Source organism: Montipora capricornis, chromosome 5 (genome assembly GCF_036669925.1).
Source record: "Montipora capricornis isolate CH-2021 chromosome 5, ASM3666992v2, whole genome shotgun sequence".
Lineage (NCBI taxonomy): Eukaryota > Metazoa > Cnidaria > Anthozoa > Scleractinia > Acroporidae > Montipora > Montipora capricornis.
The window spans coordinates 6,182,223-6,207,222 of record NC_090887.1 but is presented as its reverse complement, the minus strand read 5'-3'; the positions used below and the strand labels follow the sequence as shown (position 1 = coordinate 6,207,222).

At 38.8% G+C, this 25,000-nt stretch overlaps 1 protein-coding gene across 2 annotated transcripts in view; it reads right to left on the bottom strand.

Moving 5' to 3' along the window:
* The window catches only part of LOC138049269 (nuclear pore complex protein Nup160-like), a 35,158-nt gene that overhangs the window by 2,354 nt on the left and 7,804 nt on the right, over window positions 1-25,000 (bottom strand). For both annotated transcript variants that reach the window (XM_068895467.1, XM_068895468.1), the window contains exons 9-28: window positions 24,025-24,119; window positions 22,843-23,009; window positions 21,208-21,341; window positions 19,744-19,811; window positions 18,882-19,053; window positions 17,622-17,827; window positions 16,110-16,192; window positions 15,228-15,323; window positions 13,942-14,036; window positions 13,745-13,841; window positions 12,488-12,593; window positions 11,046-11,119; window positions 9,892-9,984; window positions 8,444-8,639; window positions 5,859-5,985; window positions 4,323-4,361; window positions 3,139-3,213; window positions 1,826-1,970; window positions 1,422-1,547; window positions 80-184 (exon numbers count right to left, since the gene is read on the bottom strand). In XM_068895467.1, coding sequence (XP_068751568.1) covers window positions 80-184; window positions 1,422-1,547; window positions 1,826-1,970; window positions 3,139-3,213; window positions 4,323-4,361; window positions 5,859-5,985; window positions 8,444-8,639; window positions 9,892-9,984; window positions 11,046-11,119; window positions 12,488-12,593; window positions 13,745-13,841; window positions 13,942-14,036; window positions 15,228-15,323; window positions 16,110-16,192; window positions 17,622-17,827; window positions 18,882-19,053; window positions 19,744-19,811; window positions 21,208-21,341; window positions 22,843-23,009; window positions 24,025-24,119 — 2,299 coding nt within the window. The remainder of the gene's footprint in view (window positions 1-79; window positions 185-1,421; window positions 1,548-1,825; window positions 1,971-3,138; window positions 3,214-4,322; window positions 4,362-5,858; window positions 5,986-8,443; window positions 8,640-9,891; window positions 9,985-11,045; window positions 11,120-12,487; window positions 12,594-13,744; window positions 13,842-13,941; window positions 14,037-15,227; window positions 15,324-16,109; window positions 16,193-17,621; window positions 17,828-18,881; window positions 19,054-19,743; window positions 19,812-21,207; window positions 21,342-22,842; window positions 23,010-24,024; window positions 24,120-25,000) is intronic.

Below are 25,000 nucleotides of genomic sequence, written 5' to 3'. Positions count from 1 at the left end.
AATGCTCTGCCAACTGAGCTATGAAGCGACTCTGTTAAACTCTTGTTTTTCTGTGATAGGACTCGATTTTAAGTATTACCTTAGCCAGTTCAGTGCCTGGTTGAACATCTTTTAACAGCAGCAACAACTGATCCATGGCCGTGTAAGGTAACCACACGCTGGGACTCGTCGCATGTAAGGCATTCTAAAAATACAGAGATCATAGAAACTTAATTCAGATTCAAAGATTCAGTTTTTTTTCTCTCATGACATTATTGACCTCATTAATATTATACGAAATGAAATAGTGGCTCATTTCCGGTGCAAAAAGCTGTGAAATCCATGCATGATCTAACACGGTGTCATATTTAATATGGTTTTGCAATTCTACTCAGAAAAGTCCCTTTGCTCAATTCTCAGGTAAGCAGAAGAGGACAAACTCATGATAAAATCTTGATGTAATTTCATGACACCCAAAATGCCCAAAAAGTAGAATAAAACACTCCAATAACCGCTTAAATCTGTTGAAAACATAAACGAAATACAGCAAAAGGAAAGAGAAGCATGGATGGACACAAATAGACAAGATTGAAACCGATTACATTTGCGTAATCTTTTTTCAAGTTTATGACATATTGTTTGGATAAAGGTCGTTCTCGCTCAGAATCATCTTGTTTGCGACGTAACGCGATGATTTTATCAGTGAAGGAATCTCACGATACTATGTTCGAGTTTTAAATTCGTGATTACCTAGAGATTTCTTCCCTAAACACCCAAAAATAAAGTGAAATAGCCCCTTTAAGCAGCTGTCTGTTACAGTTTTGTACCCCATATGAGCCATGTGAGCGTTAGCCCTACCAATGGAAATGGACCCACACAAAGACAGAGAAAAACTCTGACCAGGGTGGGAATTGAACCCACGACCAGTTAAGTCTGTTGAAATATAAGTGCTACACGGCCAACGTTACTAAAAATGTAACCCTTCCTTGTGTCTCTTAAGCTTTATAGACACCTGAGAAATCCAGGTGGCTTCAAAGAGATTCGAACCCATGATTTTTGCGATGCCAATGCAATCCTCTACCAAATGAGCACTTCAAATACACATTTCTTTCATACGTCTAATTAACAATTAGACTTGTAGCCCATTGTCGTTGTACGGGTCAATAGCCCATTCGGCTTTGCCTCATGGGCTATTAACCCCTGGCCCTTAAGGGCGAAGGGTCTAATTGTTTTAGTATCACCCAACTAGTCAGACAGAAAAAGCAATAATAAAATTAGCAAATGCAAGTTGAAGAAATATTTATTTAGGATAAAAGGAAAGAAAGCGTCACGCTTTTCGCTACTCGAGGACTATTACTAATAGTCCTCTAGTAGGGTAGCCAATCAAAATGCAGGATTTGCATTAGTCCACTAGTTGGGTGATACTAATTAAGGTGGTTTACCTCAAGACCAAAATACTCCTTGCCATTGCCAAGAACAGCTTGTACGTACTCCACTGCTAACAAAGCTGCCTCCAGCAGCAGGTCATAATTAATGTATAGACGAAGCAGCTCGGGAGCATTAAATCGCTACAAAGAAAAGAACGAACAAAGTCAGAACTATTGAACGCAGTTAGTTCTCTTTAAAAAGCAGAGTATCCATGATAGTGGAGATTTGAGCATACGAGCAATGTTGCCGAGTTGCATCTATGCCATATTGGTGTTCCCCTTTAAAGCTATTTTCGATTAATCTTGTTTCTGTGAGGAAAACAGAAAAGCAAACCTAAGGGCCATTGACGCTTAGACAATTTTACTCGTCAAGGAGGGGAGCAATGAAAAAAAACATTTAGTCTTGTTTTCATTCTTACCTTATAATCATTAACAAGCCACGTGGGCAGCGTAGCACCAGCAGATAGCAGCTTAGCAGCCACACAGCGATAGTACACGTGACCATCATGTGGTCCAAGCCTGTCCAGGTACAACTTCAACAGCTGCCATGCCTGGTCTGTCACACTAAAACAAATAGCCGACGTTATTATCTAACATGTAGTGTGATAGAGAGAGGTTCAATTGAGTGTCGTAAAACCAAAACCAAAGTAATTACTTTGGCCAATCAAAAAAGACGCAGACAATCCGGTAGGTCAAGCGAGCCACGATAGGTTTTGGTTTCACTTCTGATTGGTTGAAAAAGTGGGGCGAGAAGCGAAAACTTTGAACCAGTCACTGAGTAAAGTAATGCAAAACTAAAGCAATTCACTAATTACTTTCGACACTCAATTGAAAACTGCTCTAAGGCCAAAACCAAAAAAAAAGGCAGATATTGGGACAAGGAAGGAAGGAAGAAAGGAAGGAGGGGGGGGGGGGGGGGTTGCTCCCAGAGCCAAACAGATTGCAAGATTCGCAGAATACAAGGTTTTCAAGGGCAGGAGTGAAACACCTCCCCCCCCAACTCTCTTCCCACACACTCTTAAAAAATCTTTCCTTTGCAAATGCTGTTTTTACCATTCTGGGAGTATTTCTGGGTTACAAACTCTATAAGAAATAGAGGGGTGCGTGCGAAACGTTGCTTTCTTGCCCGCAAACCTGGGAGGAATCCAAGCCCTGGTTGCGTGAGCTTGTGTGATGAGCTGGCGTTAGGAGCAAAAATATATATTTTTGAAGCCTTTTAAATGTTTTTAAAAGTAAACAGTGCTGCTTTATAAATTAATAAGTATTGTACTGCATTTCTCTTGATAATAAGCATCGCAGGCCATCCTTGAGCAATGGTTCCCATTACCTTGGGCCGTACTCAAGACCTCAGACCTCCCGACTTTTGAATAAGATACAAGTCGCTTAATTGAAAATCTGAATCACTTCATACCACATTTACTGGAAAGAGCATTACCGTTCTCCCACCGTAGAAAACCCTTCTTCGTATGAAGGCTGCACCCTTTATTCTGAGCCAGCAAGTTGCAGTGTTGTGCATTCTCAAAGAGTACTGAGATCACAAAAAATTTAAATGAGGAAATTTCGATGTTTTAGTCAGAAGGTCATCAGCGGTTCACCTACTTGGGCATTTGAGGCGTGCATACAAATTCAAGTACAAAACTATTCGTGCACACTACAAGTACTTATTCAAGTTTCTGTTCTGCCAAGTCAATTCCCTGCCCAACCCTCTCCCATTTTTCCCCAAATGAGTTACCTTTTGTATCCAGAGACCTGGGCCTCTCCAAGGTCATTTGATAGGATCCAGTCCCACGCATCCTGCTCGGCTTGCCTGTGTGTATCGAAAAGTCAACTATGATTTGAACGAAACGTTTCTTTTCAATTCAAAATATTCAAGCTATGACAACCAATTCTCATGATACAACGATCTTTACCAGTGTTGATGGCAAACCTCAAAAACAGTCAAACTTTGATTAGCGGTATTTTCATAATTAGCCTAAATAGGTTCTTATAGAAATGGTATTTAGCGGGATTTCTGGCTACTTAGGTTCTTAATTTGATAGGTCAGGGGCACTAGCGATCAGCAATGCAAATGTGATACGGAATAGGTATAGTGCTGACTAGATCTGCTTATCTTACTAATAAAATGTTAGGGCAAAATTCAGACAAGCTATTGATTTGCGGTATGGAACCCGCAGAACAAAGCAAGCCAAGTGAGACAATTCTCCCGGATAATTAACATTATCATTGTCATATATATTTGCAAAATTAAAGAGAAAAATCTTAATAATTTACAATTTATAAATAAGATAAAAATGCAATGGAAAATTGAGAATTTAACTTAAGGTACTTAAGCACAAATATTGTTAACGAACCTCCTTGTGTGCTATTCTTCTTCGTGTTTTGTTGAAATTATTGAATTGGTATTTCATTTAGTTATAATTAATCAAAGAAATAACTAGTATTGTAAGTACTGTAAGTAACGTATGTAAGTAGCTGTAAGTGATATATTGTATTGTTATTAGTGTAAGTAAGCAGTATTGTAAGTAATGTATTGTATTGTATTGCATTGTTCAGTATTGCAAAATCTATTGTCATAAAAAAAAACAAAACATTGTGCTGTATTAAAATTTAAGCAACAGAGACGTTTTCCGTGTTTCCATAGCCTCATCTAAACACGAGGGGGAGTTGGGAGAATTCTTGACAGTTATGCAAACCAGAGAAACGAAGAACTTATTGAAAATTTTAGGCAAAATAGGTTCTTATTAAAAGGGGGTTTAAAATGAAAATTTTAGCCAAACAGGTTCTTAAATTTTAGGTTCTGATACACGGGTTTTTACTGAATTGGTTAAGACAGTTCAATTTGTTATTTTAAAGTGATACTTTCTGTTGTTTTGCCATCGACTTAACTAAGCCTACCAAATGAAAGGTATAGCAAACCTTGTAAGGCCAATTCCGAGATGAGAAAGCTTGACACACCTGAAGGGACGAAAAGAAGCATTCACGTAGACTCAAACTGAGTACAATTTTGCTCTAAAAATTAACTCCAAGGCAAAACAAATCGCCTCACGGTTCCAGGGAAAAGATTCGAACAAAACCTTTTCCCCTCAGGGTCCCCAAAGCACGATTATTATCTTAAATGAAATGTTAATAAACCCAAATTGACATTTTGACAGGAGATTTGCCAAATTTGGGAGACAAGTGCTTTTTATCACTATGCCAGCCCTTCTCCCAAACACGTTAGACTGTGACATATTAAAGGCTCATGCACTGGAAATAGTTTGGATCTGAGAAGATTCCCTCATGAATAATTTAGCATCCATCCTCTTTTTATAGCTGCAGTAGCACGATGCTGAAATTGCCTTCCATGATGTCCACTATGGCATACACATCCAATGTACACAAACTGAATCATGTTGTCCATTACTGTTGTCGATTCAACTGGCAGGGGATCGCTGGAGAAGTATGTCGTACACGTCGTTCCTTACGTGAGAGCGACACCGAAAAGTCGGTGAATAGAACTCATGTGTGTGGTTTACCTTGTTTTTCAACCGTGCATGAATCTGATTTCCACTCGTCGAGTAGTCTTTACCAAATTAGTCTACCTGACTCAGTTTGTGTGTATTGGACCAACAATTAGGCAATCATCACTGATGTCAAGTAAAGCACCAATTTAGATGCACACCAAATTTTGATATCCAATACGAAGCGTCCCTTAAGTCTAAGCTAGTCTAAGCCTTTGCTAACCTATTTCCAACAATAAGGTAAGGGTAAAGGTTAACGTTATTTTTAGCTTAGGGTAAATGCTTCTGTCTATCTTTACTTCATGAACAGCATTTGGACACACTTTCTGACGTTAATTCTCTATTTCGAATGCCCCATGACAGACTTTGTTTGTTCCCCAAAATTTTGCATGAACTATTGTTTTCAAACGCTCTTGGGGATACTACATATTCCCAAGAGCATTTGAAAACAATAGTTAATACAAACGTTGGGGCACAAACAAAGTCTATTGATGGTTTGCATCTGACGTCACGGCGGCCATGTTCATGCACAGAACAATGCAGTAAAATGCTTTTTGGGAATTTGACACAATTATTATGCAAAACTTGTGGGGTCATTTTCTATGGTTTTGTACAGCAACATGGCCGTCTCATAACGTGGATGCAAACCACAAATTATGGGGCATTCAAAAATATAGAATTGTCTGTATTTCGAGAGCTTATTGAAATCCGTGTGCATCTAATTTGGGGCATGCCTGGACATAATATTTGATCACTAAAAGTCGTAGGAAACAGCATTCTTGAGGGCAAAATTTAACTTTTCTGGAAAAGCAAACCATCACACAACACAGCCATGTATTTCCTGGACCCAGGAACAACATTGTAACAACATTGTTAATAGCAAAAACGAAAACTCCTCCATTGAAGCATATCTCAAGAACAGCTCGGATGTAAAGGCAGTTGGAAAACTTACCTTGAGGCTAGACCTTCAAATATTGTTTCTTTTGGCAGCTGAAAATGGGATGCTACAGTAAGAGCATTATCAAACAATCCAGCCTGTGTCAACAACGCTACACTCTCCTGTGGCGACAGCAAAGGGCCTGACAAACATACAAAGCAAATTTAAGGTTGAAGATAGCATTTTATTTCAGTACATAATCTTCTAAAATGATACAATGGTTACGAACTTGGCATAATCAAAAACGCGAGGGCGAGGGATTTCATTCTGTCTAATTCCAGATGATTTTACTCATCAATGGAAAGGAATTTTATTTAAATGTCTAGTCGTTCTAGCGCTGGAGCACTAATTGGGGGACACTGTAAATTGAAATTAACAATTAATGCAAATCAAGTCAAATGTTGGTTTTTGAGGAGAGGGGAAACCGGAGTACTCGGAGAAAACCTCTCAGTGCAGAGTAGAGAACCAACAAACTCAAGCCACATATGATGCTGTATGTGACATTTGAACCCCTGGAGGCAGTTTAGGAGTCAATGGGTCAATTAACAACCTCTTCGTCTATGTACTCAAACATTTCCCGTTTATTCAAAGGCTGAGAATATGACTTTGAATGCTTTATCAAATGGAGACATGTGGAACTACGTAGGCCATTACCCTTAGTTCAGGTGGTTACTTTCTTGCAATACTGCTGGACAGGAACCCATGACCCGGAGTCTACACTCTGCTGTGTTCGTGTAACGGCGTTTTCACATACTGATTTATTTTTAGATTGAATTTCCCGCGAATGAGACGCCCACAGGAGCCCGATGACCAATTACAAGAAATTAAGCTGACGTCATAGGGTCACCGAACCGGAACTGCCTTTGTTTTTTGACCTAATTCGCGGGAAGGGCTAGTCTAAAAATAAACCTACTTGTGAAAACGCCGTTTCACAGACGCTGTATGGAAGTTGCACGCTCCAGATGGGCTCCTGTGCTGGATTATCATTGCAATCCTAGTTGATGTGAGGTCTCTCTCGACCTTTTAATGAAGATATATCACACATATATCACATATATCATTGAGAGAGCAGGGATGGTGCAGTGGTGAGAGCACTACTCCCCCCCCACCCCCAACAACGTTTCCCACATTCAATTCCCACACTCAGCATCACATATGGGTTGAGATTGTTGGTTCTCTACTCTGCTCCGAGAGGTTTTCTCCGGGTACTATGGTTTTCCCCTCTCCTCAAACACCAACCTACGACTTGGTATGAGTTGATTTGATTTCTGTAGAGTACCCAGTTAGAGCCCTAGAGCTAAATACAGTTTCGAGACACTTGAATAAAGTTCATCATCACCGGTACATGCAGACATGTTTACTTGACCATTCCCCTTAGGAGCTTTTCTGGGCCATCAAAACATTGATGATACAACAGAAGAGATATTGTTTTAAGAATCCCAACTGGCATGAGGTGAACCACCAATTGGCTATTAATTTACAGGACTTGCAGCTGGATCTTTATTCTTCATGTATGTTTACAAGTGTAGCCGTGGAATAACTTCAGTTAGCGGTCAGAATGAGAGCTGAGGATCTCAAGGCAGCAACCTAACCACTCTGCTACATTGCCTTCTAATTAAGCAACAGAGGACTTTTTCCGCGTTTACATGGCCTCACAGGGGAGTTGGGAGAATTCGACTGCATCGTTTGCATAAGTGTTGAGACATCTCCCAACTACCCGAGTGTTGAAATGAGTCTACGTAAAGAAGGAAAAAGATCCTCTATTGCTTTTATAAAATATTTCTCAAAAATAATTCGACAAATGAAGGAAAATGCTGGGTTTTTTTACTTCTTGATTGAGGCAGATTTTCTCAATACACACTCATATTTCCTACCAGCCAATCAAAACGCATCTGACAACACATAACCAATCAAAATTCGTGTGATGTCACACCATGTTTACATAGCCTCATCTCAACAGCGACTGACCAATGAGGGTCTGCGTACTAACCTAATAATTTTACTCTTCATGTAAGTTTACAAGTGTAGCCTAACTTCAGTTAGCGGTCAAAATGGGAGCTTACTAGGATCTCAAGGCAAGCGAACTAACCACTCTGCTACACTGCCTTCTAATATGTTGCTTTCAATGGTAAGTTGCTTTAATGAGAGCTCATTACGAAGACAATGCAATACACTGCATTAGCCAATATACTCGTGCATTTCAAACCCCAGACCGATTGGTTCAGTTGGTTTAGCCTGGGACGTCTGTGTGGGAAATCACAGGATCAAGAGCTCCAGCCAGACCACCACTCAGGGTCTTTAAATAACTGAGGAGAACGATCTGCCTTTGTAATGACATATACGAAAGGTTGGACTCTTACTCTTCTCAGATAACGACGATAAACCGCAGGCCCAGTCTCACAACCCTTCAATGTTCATAATCCTGTGGGACGTAAAAGAACCCACACACTATTTGCAAAGACAAGGCAGCGGGCAGTGTTGTGGCCTGTCCTCTGTGGTGCAGCTATCTACATGTAGTTGAACTCCAAGCACAGTGTATTCTGATTTTGGAGTATACAATTAATGCACTAAAGCACTGACACAAAGAAACTGTCTCCTACCGGTGGCATGTGTAGGATCAGCATCAACCTTAACAAGTTGTAGCCTAGCAAGCACCAATAAGTACTCTCCTTCAAGGTCCCGTATTTCAAGCACAGTGACCTTCCTCCGTGATCTGCCTTTATGTTCTGGGAAGAGAACATCGGCATCTTCACCTTGCTTCCTCTTGGGGGACATGTTTGGTGGTTCATCCGGTTTCTTGAAAGAAAAGCAAGGTTATTCACACCCTGTGTAACTCGTAGGTCAGAAGACACAAAGAAAAGACAATGGGAAACTTTTGCCTTCACAAAGGTGGAAATAGGGGAGGGGGGTATCACTTTTTCTTCTGATTTTGAAACTTGGCTAACCAAGCACTAATAATACTAGTTAGGGTAATTACCAGTATTATCCAAAGCCTTCATATTAATTATGGAGATTTTTTTTGTTTTGATAGATTTCTCCTATTCAGTGGTAAATTATAACTTCCAAAAAAGTTTTTAATCTGGAGGGTGCTACATCAAGAAGAAATTTCGTTATTGTTATTTCGATACACCAAATGAATTTTAGGCTTCAGAACCTGAAATCCATGTTACACATACTTAAAGGCTACACCTTACCTCCTTATCATTTCCCGAAAGCAAGTACTCCACTTACATTAAGTGCTACTGAGTCTCTAAGACTCTTACCAACCATTTACTAGACAAGATGAAGCTACATTTTGACACCACAATGCATGACACTGACTTTTTTAAAATCTAGGCCGTGGGCTAGAAAGCAGATTGAATAAATCACAAGCCCACAAGGTCAAGCGACTAGTCCAAAATAAGGCCATTAAAATACGCCTAGGGAATTAGGAACCACTCCAATCCTTTTGGTGTCCCACCGGTTCCCAAAACCCTTTTATGTCTCCAGTGACACTTGACTAGTTGAGAACACTAATACCAGTATTTAGCAAATTTAATGGGATAAAAATAATTACACCTATTATGTTGTCGTTGTTCATTATTTTTCTTTTGTACATAAATTATAGTTACAGTGCACTGCACCTTACTGTGGCCACCTAACAAAGTTTTTTAGTACTGATTATCTGCCAATCAGGGTATGTGAATTTGATGGACAGTCACGCCTTGCAAAGTTCCAATGGTTGTAAGTTGAACACCATTGCATGGGTTGTTGAGTTGACATATTTACAAATAGTTGTCAAATGGGAAAGTTTGTTTCCAACCAAACATTTCGAATAGCCTCCTTTGCAGCCGTTTTTTGTCAGTCCCATTCGCCCAGACACAAAAAACGGCTGCAAAGGAGGCTACATGTAACCAAACATGTGACCTGAACAATGCATTTTCTGTTGGCTATGGCCCTCATGAATTAAAATAAAGTTGCACCTCAATCCATCTTCTTGTTCCAGACCTCTTCACACGCTCCCCCAAAAAACAAATACACTTACTGGCTCTGCCACAGAAAGACTTACAGTGGTATTGACTCTGTCCAATGGTTTAACAATCCATGCATTTTTTGGATCGACTAGATGCAGTGAGTTCATTGCAGCTAGATAGCATTTCGCCTGGAAATACAAAGGATTAGTAAATATTCTGCAACCATCTATTTCCAATAAGGCACCTACCACTTCATAATTAACAAGTAAATTAAGATTTTTCAACAAGATCCCTAGTTTAATTGCCAACCAAAATGTTTGTCCTATGACTATTATGCCCCATTCACACCAAACCTTAAACATGTTTTAAACATGTTTAGTTAAACACGGTACCGTTGCAAATTGTTTTCTTTTTAAATCATGTTTACTGACTTCTGTCGACTACAAATTTATCACAGGTCAAAGCATGTGTTGAAACAAACCTGAATCTCATGTAAAAGTCAGTCTTTCATTTTTCTGTGACTTATTTTTATTTTGTTAAACCCAGTTTAATTAGACATGTCTTGTTGGTGTGAATGGGGTATAATCCACACAGGTGTAAACACTCAGATGAGCAAATAATAATTATCATTATAATGCAATTGAGCAAGTACGTTGGATCAACAATAAGGAGGGAAATTATAGTGAGTGCTAATTCCAATAATTTATTGACTTCCTTTAATTTAAGAAATGCCACCTAAGGTTTTGAAACCAATAATTTCTAAGCACAGAAATGGAAAACCACAATTCCCACAAAATTGCTTTAGAGTCTTATTTCAAAAAAAAGCTTGCTTTGAGAAATGATTAAAACAGATGAACAAGACAGAAATTCAAGGCACATTAACTTTAACACAACCCAGTTTACATGTACAAAATTAATTTTGATTCGTACTCATCTTTGTATTTTAATTTGTAGTAAAAATAATTGTTACAACTCCGTCATCCACTCAAAAACTGTGTCCCCTTTAACCCACTGACTCCTAGAAATGCGACTTGACAGATTTTACTCTGCCTCATGCCAGACGATTTTACGATTTCTTCGTGGGGGAAGGGGGGGGGGGGGGGCAGGAGTCAATGGGTTAATCCCTTGACTCCTAGGAATGAAACTCCTGTCTACTGCCAGATGAGTTTACTTGTCAATAGGAGGTGGAAGGGGGGGGGGGGGGGGGGAAGGAGTATACTCCATCCAAGCTTGTTTAAAACAAGTCTACCTGTTTTTGTAAGCTGTCAAGTCCAGACACCTCTTGTCCCAGTCTCATGGCATGTTCATACATTGCTGATCCAGCTATTGACCCAAACCAAACACAAATCATGACTTTAAATATTATACCAGATAAGTTGAAGGGGCTGTGTCCTGCAATCTAGCCAAACTCAGTGACTTGGAACTGGCAACCAAATCAAGCGAAACGTAAAGATAACTTACTATGTAAAACATTGAAGCAACGTTTGAATAAAACAGCAAAATACAAAAGGAGGCAGGGATGGGCAATATTAAAGAAGAGTAAAATGGATTGCAGTCGGGGTTTTTGAAAGTTCTAAGTTGATCTCTGTTGTTTGTAACTTGAATTGTGTATGCTCAACAGACATTTTTTGTCACAATGCTTTGAGTTGTGTTGTTTAAAAGTAATTTCTAGGTTGACGTTAAGTTGCATGGCGAATAGGGCCAAGCAACTAGTAAAACTACACAAAATGAACTGCACTAGCTGCTGTGACACCCCTTTGAGCTCACAACATGGGCTTGTGGTTAATAAGATTATTCTCACAGACCAAACCAAAGAATTTAGCTACTGCTGAATAAATATCAACTAGAAATGGCTGTATCAAGATGAATGTCATACAAAAATACCTATGAAAAACAAGGAGAAGCAAGAAGCAAGAAACAACAAGAAATCAAACAGATTTCAATTATTTTAAGCAAACAGCAACTGTATAATTAAGTCAGCCTTATTGACCATTAATGTTTTACCACCTACAACGCTGCTGCCTAACAGTCACCCGGTTGCATGGGGTGCCTTACTTGCGACTGCTGATGACCAAATTTCTTAACGAGTAGCTTGAACGTGCACCTAACTTATCACAAGGAGATTCATCCTCACTTTTACTTAATTAATTCTGGGCTCTTGAAAAAATGACTCAGGCTACTAACTTTTAATGTTGGAAGCCCGAAGGGCTCTGGAAAAATTTTCTTAGGCAGCAGCCTTGGCCTTCCATTTACCAAAATCTATTCACATCTATCAATAAGCTGATGCTTGCAAATGTCAGTGGTCCAATGAATAAATTTCCTGAACACAAAGCTTAATCTTTACAAGTCTAATTACTATAATTACCACAAGTTCAAAGATGTTGCGGTGGGCCTTGAGCTAATCAAATAAGTAGGGGTACGGTGACGAATGGTAAAATCAGAGACTCGCCGAGACCCTAGTTCAAAATCCGAGCCCGAGACTCCTTGGTAAAAGGTTTCCAGATTCAAAAAGGGTAAAAACAAACCATGCAAAAACGAGACTTCCAGACTTATCAAAAACGCTTTCGAGATTTCAAGATCCTGCTAAAATTTTCTGAGACCCTCGTTTTTCAAGGTACCATTCGCCACCTGTATAAGTGATACCTCAAGGTCTTATCATATACCTGTCACAAACAGGTGGATCTTCTTTACCTTTTCTGTAGTTTCCTCTAAACACATGAAATGCATACAGCATGTCATAATAGTTATGTGTCATGATGTCCACTGTGCGTGCATGGGACTCCACAATATCCTCAAACTAATAAAAAAAGAATTTATAGGATATGCATGCTGGTCATGCAAAACAGAATGGGGAGCAAAGGTTGTTCTTTGAGAAACAGAGGCGTACAATGTACCAAAGAATGCTCTGGGAACAATATTGACTATGAAAAAGTAAAAGTGATTGAAATCTTTGGAAAATGATCAGGCTGTTATTGAATTGTGCTTATTCATTGAAAAAATAATTAGATGGAAATTCAGTATGTTGAAAATACTACTCTGGTGCATCGAACTGATTCCTTTTATAAAGAATAACATCGTTTCGAAAAAGTCATTAGAAAATACAAGCAATGCCAGTTACATGAAATACCTTATTCCACTTTTTATGAGCCATTAATCAGAGAGCAATAAAAACATACTGTATCTATAATCCTGAACAAAATTGTTGTGACACTTTTTACTTCCTTCTCCATATCCTAACAAATTCTTTTCAGGAAGTAACAAATTCTTTCCAAGGAGGGGAGGGGGGGTACTTGATATATCCCTGGGTGGGGAGGTATGGCACGGCCCCTCATACCCTGACCCTGACCCCCCCCCCCCCCCCCAACGAACAATTTTGAGGAATAGCTTGTTTATTTCTGCTTGTTAATAAACAACATTGTCTTGGGTGGGGAACAGTTTTTTTAATCCAAAAGGGCAAAACTTGAGAAAAGCCTCAACGACTTTTGTCCAGGATTGCAGCTAGTGGAAGACGGTTAGGAAGACATGTCTGTGCATCTGGATGTCTTAAACCCAATCCCTCTTTTAATACCCGTTTGTTTTTTAATAAATATTTGTTGGTTTATTCCAGTTTTTGATCTGTAAATCACCAGAAAAGATTTGTCAACCCAGCCAGTGTCCATTTTGCTGAAATTAATGGATCGTTCAAAATGATGGCCAAAGTGCTGAGCTAACATGTACTTAAATTTAATTAAGGCACATCTTAATTGAGTTGAAGATCAGATACACTTTAAGGTAATGTTCATTATAGGACGCATGCATCATTTAATGCTGCCCTTTACACTGTAAGTCTTAATAAATAGGTATAAATTCATTATTATCTGAATCAAATCCACAACACCACGTTTCTCAGATTTCATCACTAGTCTTTTTATCTCAAAATGCACTTTTATCAATGGTAAGGAAGCAAACCTCATCTTGCAGATTAATAAATGGATATTCAATCAGTTGCCTTGTTTGACCTCTTTCACAAAGAACCACCATGAATTTATGGAGACAGTCACGGCGTCTAAGATCAAGACATTTTCTTATCAGTTCCTTATTTAAAAATATAACAATTCAACAATATTAATTTTAGGGTGCAAAAAAGGAAATAAAAAAAAACCTACCTGACAGGATCAGGATTTGCGATCAAGGCATTGTATGCTAAATCGTTGTGACCTAACTCCAGATGGTGCTTGAAGATATTTGACCACAAATTTGGCTGCAAAAGCAAAACACGGTAACAAAAAAGTGTGGGTGCAGTGTACATAATTTGATGTCTTGCACCACCCATTTGACTTTAAAGTCAGCTGAATGGTGATTGGTCAGTCCAGATAGTCAACCTTAGCATACATGTACATGTACATGTACTGTAATAGACTAAGGTGTGTAAGGTCCTTGGATCAAACATCAAGATGACCCACATGATTTGCTATGAATCCACAGGCATTGACTTTAATGTACAAAACTTGATGTCTTTGACTTTCGTTGTATCATTTAATCAATGACTCCCCGAGGGCCTTTTGCAGGGCCAATGTAAAACTTCATTGATACAACAGAACAAAACAACTTTGAAGAATCCCAACTGGACAGAGGCAAACCAGTCAGCTATTTACGAATGCAGACGAGAGCTTGTGGCCAGAAAGGGTCCAAATCTAAATGCAAGCACCCTGATCACTCAGTCATGTCCTCTATTCTTTTTGAACAGTGAGCCAGGGTTCCTAAGGCCAAACACATTTTTGATATATTGAAACTTAAAACTCTTAGCTGGCAGGGCCTTCACACAAGAAAATTAAGGGACTGGAATTCATAATTATAAGCTCATCTGTCAATAGTACCTGTAACCATGGCAGCGCTCAGAAGCATAACATTCGAAACAGTCTCTACGTGAAGCTTTAATTAAGTTAATTGCCCAAACTTAGAGAATGTATCCCTTTGTGTCAAACAGAAAGGAGCAATAAGTAATTATCGTAGTTTTCAACAAACTAGACACTATGATCAATTTACCAACCCCAGCTGACCCCATCGCAACACATCGGCCATTTTTACTGCCGGTTTAAGATTTTAAATTGTTTGCAAGCTATGAACAATGAAAAAATTTGAATTTCATGTCATTCTCCAGAGCCCTTCCTTTTCTTGTGTGAAGGCCCCACTGGCTAAGAGAATCAAGGCAAAAGTAAAGAATCCGATCCTACCAACGCGTCGGCCAACACGTCAGCTAATGCATCGGTCGATTGTGGGTCGACTGTTAGCTGATGCGTTGGCCGCTGTTTAATCTTATGATGTACCAGATGCGTCGGTGGTGCGTTGGTGGCGTGTCGGTGACTCATTTGACATCACTGAACAGTTGAATCGGATTCTTTACTTTTACCAGAATCAATGGGATCTGGGAAGACGAATAAGTCAGACTCACAATATTTGGATCATCTGATGAAGCCATATCAAGAGCAACGTGAGCAGCACGGATGACAAAATCAGGTGCATCAAATTGTTCAAATAACTTCATGACCTGCAAAAGAAAGAAGTAAATGCAGAAATCAACATTATTAACCGGCTGAAAATAATAATTCCATGGACGCCATGGACAATGAACCACTAAACAATCAGTTGAATTAGTTGTGTTGGCCCTCTGTTTCAGTGTCACAGCTTAAATACATGTATGGTCAAATGGTCTGCTTTCATCTTCGGACATGTGATATTCCCTTTTTCACTCAAAAATAATAATCATCCCTTTTCATACTTAGAGCTATGTAAAAAATATTATTTGAGACAACTTTTCAAACACAGTTTGCTTCAGAATGTGAGTTTGTTGTTCACAACAAAACTGTCAGCAGGAAAAATGCAAAAGCCTTAAATAATAAATGTGTCACTGAATTTCTAGCAGCCAAATGGCAGACATGCCCAGATTTCAACAATTAAGATCTGACTTTAAGCAGTTTAAGAGTACAACAAACTGGAATTAAATGCACAAGATACCTACTGTATGATGACTATAAGAAATGTTGGACACTGACTTTGAACGTCAAATGACGTTCTCAAAAAACTTGGTAAAGACGTTTCGACAGAAAACCTTCGGTCATCCTTGGTTTGACTTTGACAAAAAAGCAACAGCTTCTTTCAACGGTTCATTATGTGCGTGACTACAAGCCTGAGTACACGTGATCTCTGCGCAACACGAGGAACATAATGCGAGTGAACGTTGTTTGGCGTTCAAATAAGTCAGTGTCCAACATTTCTTACAGTCATTATGCAAATTCCTGACAGCAATTTCAGCATATACCTACAGTAACTGTACCTTGACATAAAAAAGGACAAGTAGACTTTGGGTATCTGTGGCATCACTTTGAATAACCTTCATCATTAGTAAATCCTTGGACCCTATTTTTTAATCAAGACAATGAACAAGATACAACATTTGCCAATTAAACAAAAGGGAGAAGTGATCCTCACATTTATCTGGCAATTAATTTTAAGAATTTGACTCTAATTAGACACCTGAACAATTCAGATGGCTTTGACAGGATTCAAAGCCATGACCATTGTGATGCTGGTGCAATGCTCCACCAAAAGCCACTCAAGTTACGGTCTGGCCAATTTGTTGGGCTCGTGTGTTTCATGAAAGGACTCACTGAATGAATAAAACAATAGGTGCAGTTGCACTCACCATGGTACATGTAAATGCCATTTTCCATGGTAAATTATCCCGTGGTGCCTCACACTTGGGTTTTAGTATACCGCGTTAACTAGGGGTCACACGTTATGAAGATTACCAAGGTAAAACGAAATCTCACGCAATTCATTGGCGGGAAATTTAATCACAACTTCATCAGCATAGCGATTGGCTCTTGTACCTCGGGCATCAAAACACCCTTCCAACTTCCCACGTTTAATGTCATGGGCGCTTCCACTGATCTTTTTGACGTATCCATGGATATTTAACACAAGAAATTTACCTCGGGAAGCGTCGGTCACACTACTAAATACAGTTTCCCATCGTAAAAAGGCAATTTACCGGTACCACGGTAAAAGTGCCCCGTGTAACCGCACCTATTATTCATTTCGACTGTGGTACAAACTTTGTTTAATATTTTGGTGGATTCACCTCAAGGAAGAAGATCACTGCCCAAGGCATCAGTATCTTTTCTGTCTTTCTTTGATACCGTAACTCAAATACACTACATTAGCTTTCTAATAATGTACCGTAGTTACATGAAAAAATTACTCGATTCTGATTGCCTAAGAGCACTGCAGTTCAGGTGTAACACCAGTGCAAACAAGTGTAATACCAGACAAGAGAGTGCAAAACGGTTAATACAAGTTCAAATTACACATCAAAATTCTGGATTATGATTGGCTAATAAACAATTATAGGGTTTGGTCAGAACCAATCAAATATTTTGTTTTCAAATCAAGAGTATGCCCTGGTCCGGGTTGCTTGAAGCGTGATTAGTGCTAACCAGGGTTAAATACCATGGAAGCTGATAGGTTTTCCTACCTCTTAACCAATGGTTAGCGCTAACCAGGCTTTGAGCAACCCGCCCCTGAATGGCGCAATTTTTCTCTGATTTCATGACACGCATGTGTTTCTTCTGCTTAACCATCTCAAATTTTTTCATGTGACTGTATTATTAATGAGTATTCACATGATTTTTCTGGTGCAATTTGGAATAAATAAACACTAAATTTTTTCAAAGACTACAAATTAATTATCTTTGAAAAAATGTACTTGTGCTTATTTATTCCAACTGCACTCGAAATCATGTGATATCCTATAGAAATAGCATTGTAAAGATGAAATTACACGTACCAACTCCCCTTGCAGCCTTCAAAAAGTAGCCCAAGGCCTTTTGGTGTTCTCCTAACACCAAATGTGATTGGCCTACCAAGAAATGCCACGATGATTGACAGGTGTCACACCAATAACAAATCAGATTAGCATATTCTTGAAGGTGAATGTACTGATGACTGGAGAGCAAGAATTCTGGGAAGAGTGCACTCTGTCGGGATGGCCAGCTGTGATTCAGATGTTAAGGCAAACTGCAGTTTAACAAAAAGGTTAATTTACAGGTAATACACTCATTCATAGAACTGCAGTTTATCATCAAATGTCTGGCACATTAACAGAAATCACAACCTGGAACAACCGCACTTGAGGGTAGATCAAGACAAAATATACCGAACGTACTTAGTACTAACGTACTAATGTAACAAGGAATGAATAAGAACCATACCTACTTAGTACTAACGTACTAAGGTACTAAGGAATAAATAAGAACCGTACGTACTTAGTACTAATGTACTAACGTACCAAGGAATGAATAAGAACCGTACGTACTTTGTACTAACGTACCAAGGAATGAATAAGAACCGAACGTACTTAGTACTAACATACTAACGTACCAAGGAATGAATAAGAACCGTACATACTTAGTACTAACGTACCAAGGGATGAATAAGAACCGAACATACTAATATACTAACGTAACAAGGAATGACCCTAAATATGACGTCATCATGCCACGCCCATGGTTATGCAATTTGGGTATTTAATCAGTGGTTTGATAATTTGTATAATTGCTTTTTGCATCCAACCAATGCATGGCTTTCTTTTTATTTTGAAATAATGAAATACCCATACCATTTTCAAAAAAGATGATTTGGAAAAAATCAATGCTTAGCTATATTCTACATTTGGGGGTGAAACGTGCCATATACAAGAAAATTAATTAAATTTAAAGACCGCCAGAAATTTAGCTTTTTCTCAAACCAGAAGTCAGTTCGTTTACACATGCGCAGTTGATCTGAGAACGAGCGTGAGGAAGGGCGAGGAAAACCTTCGATGGAAACAATAGTTAGTGCTGAGTGATTTTTGCTTGTGAGTGATATAATGACGTCAGTCACCGGAAGTAACATTTCACTTCCTTAGCATTTTTACGCACAAAAAAATCAGTCTGTGGGCCCTTAATGGGACACTCTGCATGTTGGATATCATTGAAAATTTAGTGAAGCACTTTCTGGTAATCATTCTGTTGATATTGCAGTCAAAGTTTATTAATATCAAGGATACAGCAGGTCTAGCAAGGTGTAAACCCCTTGGTTAAAAAATGTTGACCACAGAAGGCCTGGAGCTTCATCTTGCATCTCCTGTGAAGTCTTGATGACATGGGCCAGGTGTCCTCGCAACTGTGTTCCTCCAATGCCACTCAGAAACAATTCACCAACAGTAAGGGAAGGATCATCTGTTGGAAGAGAGGTAGATATTGAAGCAATGCCTCAAAAAAATCATTTACAGTACATGTAACAACAACATAATTTGTAATGAACATGTTCTTTTGATCGTTCCAGATGGCTAAAATAGAAAGGAACCTGTCAAAATGTCCTTTAGCTGTTGTAATAAAAGTGGGTTACTTCCAACAAAAGCAAAATAAATTTCTTTCAAAACGATAGGATTGATTGCCAGCAAGTGATGGATACATTTTTGAGTAGCAGCTTTGTATCATAGTGACATTTAAAAACCAGTTCTGCTGCTACAAGATAGTTGCTGCTACAATTTAATTCAAAACCTCAAACATTAGTGGTTGAGTGGTCACATAAACAAAAAAATCTACATTATAATGATTATTATTTCTACAATGAGTTGTTGCAATGTAGAAAACAACTCTGTAATTTTCTGTTACTAACAGTAGTTTTTAGTGTCAAAGGTGGAGCTGACAGTGTTTTTCCATAAGTTTATTTCTTGAAAATCAGAGAAAAGGAGACCAGGACAATGTTCTTAAGGTCATTTGTAGGCAACACTTGGCTAACTTTGAGCAAAACTACATGTCTTTGATTGTAATAAGTGGCTGAAAAATAATAGTCACGTGCTCTTTTTAGGGATACAGCCAACAAAACGAAGGATTTACATGTAATATCACAATCTCATGTCTTACCTAAACCTGTCTTTGAATCCATGCCCTCATTTATTTCCAGAGCTGCTAACTGTTTTAAGTTTGATTCACTGATAACAAAAATTGAACAGATATGATTTTGCTTGCAATCTTCTCCATAGTGCAAATAAACTACCATGATATTAATTTTGTTCATGTATGTATATTATATAGGCTGCACTACTTTTCAAAATAAATTTTAGTGTGGACTATACATGGTTAATTGAACTAACATCCTCATAATAATGTTTACATTTCTTAATAAGTGGAAATCCTCAAATAAATTAATTTGCAAATTCTTAATTCCCAAGTATAGCTTTGATACATGTGCCTTTGTTAAATGAAGCCAAAACGAACATCCGGAAGGCTAAAAGATGATGGTTCAATCCATGAATCATACTGAGTCAACATTTCTGTCAATCTTGAAATTTAAACGTTTTGTATCAACTGAAACATTTATCTCCAGCACCTTTCACAGTCCAAGAAAATTAAACATCATAGAGAAAGCCACCTTCTTACAGGCTAACTTTTAAAAAAGCAACTTTTTTTAAAAGAAAAATGTCGTCAAAATTTGGGGTCCTGCCCATACACAAATGTGTCTTAATATACATATGTGAACACAGCAATACCCTAATTTTGTTAACTTAATTCTAACTTTAATAGCAAACAATATTTATTCATGTTTACAGTTAAACTGTATTATCCAGACTTCAATAACTATTATCTTATTTCTACTTCATTTGATGGGTTAAACCCCTAACCCCTTGTGTGTCAATGCAATCAATGATTATTGTATTTGCTGACTGCTCATGAAATTCAGTCACCTCGACTGCGATCATTTACCTTCACCTCGATCATTTACGCTTTGCATTTGTGGACATAAACATTGCCCGATATAATTTTTGTCAGTAACGTAGCGTGACCGACGATTTCAACCCTTTGGTAAACGCTGACAGATATAAGTCAAGATTTGATGACTTCTGTTAATTGGCCTGATGAAGAATTTTGACCCGTTGCCGATTCCGTTTCATTTGGTACCGATAATATCGGTACCGATTGAAAACGGAATCGGAAAAAATCGGCACCCGATTGATCGGCATCGGCGACCCGATGCCGATATTTGGACGTGTTCCCTTAACAAACGAGATTATATTTATATATTATATTTATAACATCCATGATACATGTACGAAGATTTGTGAATCAACATTATGTGCACATCATTGCAGATTCAAAATTCAAAACAGTATCCTCAGTACGAATCTCCCAGCCTTTCCACGCCCAATGGGTAAAATCATTACAGTGTACATGTATGTAAATACATGGTTCAATTGTCGCATAAAATTTTATTTGTGAGCAAATAAATAAAATTATAATGTATCAGTTCACTTATATTAATTAAAAGACAAAGACTGTCTTACCATTTTCACTAAGATTGTGAATCTGCCTACTGGAAAAAAAACTTACACAGCATTAGATGGTGTGGGCAAGGTTAATTGCTCCATGATCCAGTGTAAAGCAACGTATGAACTCAATAGTGACACCGTTTGCGGAATGTAAACAGATGACACCTCTGTGGCTGTTCTGACATCTAAACCAATCTACAAAAAAAAAAAATTATTATCAATTGATTTTACTTTTGACAGGTCAGATCCAGCACTTGATAATAATAATGATGATGATGATGACGAGGATGATGATAATAATAATAACAATAAGAATTTATTATTATAAAAGACCTTGCAAAAGACATCTGTCCAGGCCTCTGCATAATTATACATGTACATGTACATTTATCTTTAAGAGATTTCTAATCTGTTCTACATGTAGATGCATAGAGGACTGGTTGTACACTGTACTCCACCTAGTGGATCTTCTACATGTACCCAGTACACTAATAATCTGTATGGTGAGAAACGTAAACATTATAATACCAACTTTATTCATTCACTTTGAACAATGAAAGGGAAGGGTACCCGCCCACACCCAGATGCCCATGTAGTTGACTGAGAGTCTATTTTGAAAGGGGAGGAAGTACCTGGAGTCTGATTGAGATCAACTGAAACTCAGCCCACATACGACCTCAGGCTGAACCCGTGTCGCAGAGGTGGAAGGCACGGTTGATAACGCTAATCCATACTGACTTCCCAAGTGGGTATTGTTAAAAATCCATGATGTACAGTATTGGTACAAAGACAATGCCCCTATTCCTATATTTGTTTTACGAGACATCTGGTTTGTCTCTTCTACTGGGCAAACCTGCCCAGAGGGAAGGAGCACGAACAGGACTCGAGGTCCTATGCGAGGTGCTCCACCCTACCCTATCCAGACCAGAAAGACCAGACCACGACACCGGGAACTACATTCCCTACTCTTTACGACAAGTGTGCGGGTTCTTTTACGTCCCACAGGATTATAAACATCGAAGGATTGTGAGACGGGACCTCCGGCTTATCGTCCTTATCCGAGAAGACTAGAGAGTAGATGTAATTACAAAGGCAGCACTTTCTCCTCAGTTATTTTAAGACCCTGAGTGTTGGTCCGGCCGGAGTTGAACTCACGACCTCCCGTGTGACAGCCCGGTGCTCAACCAACTGAGCCACCGGTGCGCGGTTATCACCACCAATCTCAATTATTGCATTGTTGGAAGTATTGGTTTGTTCTCTACACTGCTTCATGACATTTATTCTCTGGGAACTCTGTTTTTCCCCTCTCCTCAAAAACTTAAACATCCGATTTGATTTCAATGTACAGTGTTCCCAATTAGTTCCCTATTGCGAGAAGACTTGATATTTTTGCGGCTTTTTGTACTGTCTTGTACTATAAAACGATTCTCAAATGATATAATTTTGAGCAGCCATTTGCTGTGCTATTTTTGAAGCCATGACACTGAAACAGTTATTTACTGATTGACACATTCATCTACTGATCAAGGCGGTTTGAAAGCTGTAACACGTAAAAAAAAAAACAACCGTGACAGGTGACATGCGTTACGGGTTCAACTGAGAACACTGCAGCTATGAATTATCATAAAATTTATTTCCATGATCTTTCATCAAACGTGGCAACATGAATTTAGTAAATAATTTGTTATTTAATTACCTTATTGATATTAAGCTTTGTCATCAAACTAAGCAGCACCAAGAGCTGTTTGCAAATAGACATGCGGGATGAAATCATTTGGCGAGAAGATGTGGAAAGTAGAGACAAGGAAAGTTCACTGCTAAAAAGATGACTACAGCTCATCGCATGATATGCTTCCGACCAGCCTACGATATAAACAACACCAAATTAATTAGTGTCAAGTTGAGTTAAAGCTACATGTACCAAGTTATTGCATCCTTCCAGCTTTAGTGGGGAGTGTCAGCACACATACTATAATAATGAGGACTAGTCCTAGTCACACCTCGAGGACTGCACTAACGTGGGCACCTGAAGGTAAAAGGAGGCAAGGGCGGCCGAGAGAAACGTGGAGAAGAACTGTGGAGAAAGAAAGAAACCACCTGGGATGGCATTCGTGGGGGCCTGTGGTCGCATCGACGGCAGACCGGGATGGATGGCGCAATCTTCTGGCCGGCCTTAAGAGTCCTCATGGGCCCGATGAGGATAAGTAGTCAGCACTTATACATTTGGCATAATGACACGCTGAATTTCAGCCCTTCCCTGGCACAATCTGAAAAATTCGGAAGCAATCTTTTCCTGGATAAAAGACACAATGAAGGATGTCGCCTGTGGTACTACTGTTTTTTATGCCATACATGTACAAGGTGGTTCTATATTTTTAAGTCTGTGGAAATCAGTACTTTCCTGTAGTGCTATTTATTATGCTGTACAAGGTGGTTCTAACTCTCCAGTCTGGATGAAATGTCACATGAAAGCTACTGAGCAATACTTTGCAGTGGTGCTGTTTATTATGGTGAATACACTGGGAGTACATGTACACTGTAATAAACTTGCCCTGGTCTATAGATGAAATCCTAAAGTGAAACCATTCAGACAGAAGCTGCTGGGCAGTTCTTTCTTGTGATACATTTGAATAATAGTTACAGTGATGGTCTCAGTCCTTGTGCCGTGATTTTCTTTTAATGATCCATTAGAATTTATTAAGTAACCCCTTTTCCTCTTACGACTGATAGTTATAGATTTTTTTTGCTCTGTCTAACGCCAGACGATTTTACTCGTCAATGGAGCAGTGTTTCAGGGGTGATAGGGGTAAGTACTGCAACACCATGATAAAAATGCTTTTCTCAAAATACTGATCTGTTAACAGTCATCTGCTCATACCAGCATCTGGCTTTGCATCCTTTACAACCCCCTGAATGTCCAATCCTCGAAGCAAGTAATCAAGACATTTGAAAACACCACTGACCTTGTGCAAACTGAAAAAAGAAAAATTCTTGCACACTTTTTCAATAAGAATTATATTTTTATTATTAACTTTAAGTTAATGATTTTTATACAGGGATTTTGCGGGCCACCAGCGGCTACTCTTCCTTGATTTTCAATCAAAGCCTAGTAAAAGACAAGAGTGACTGCTGCTTAAATTGATTAGCCCAGGCATCTACTTCAAACATTATTGAAACCCCTGTTTATAGCTTCAAAAATTCATACATGGGCACTAGCATTTCTGAGGAATTTCATCCAAGGTCAGAGAGAATGCTATGCTGTCAAGCAAGTGAAGCACTGAGGACAGAAAAATACCTCTCAATGGTATCTTCAACTGAGAACCTTGTTTAAGCCTGCATAGCATTTTCTTGGACATTAAATATTACTCTGGATCCCTGGGTATTAATATCATAATTACAGCTGGCAACAGTAATAATTATTATTCTGAGACTATTATTTTTCAATGCCAACTGCCTGATGACATCGGCTAAAAGATGTGGTTATCTGTATGAACTAAGACAGATCTTGAGCACGCAGTATGCATGATCAACTGATAAAGATTTTCTCAAGTTGGCAATTAAGTGTGCAAGAAATTGACGAACAGCCATTTCCCTCCTTAAAACTATAAGTTAAAATTGAGACATTGCTGGCCAGCAGCGTTTCATGCAAGGGCTGTGGGAGGGGGGTGCCCCAAGTGTTGAGCAGGGGGCCACATGTTCAACGTTGCAGGTTGTTATGGATCTATTCATTGGAACTCAATTGTCAGTTGCAACACGTTATAAAATTTGCACTCTCTTTGGAATGTACTATGAATTGGTACAAGTATGTATTGTACTGACTGCTTCGTCAGACTGAGTATGACTGCTGCCAGGTG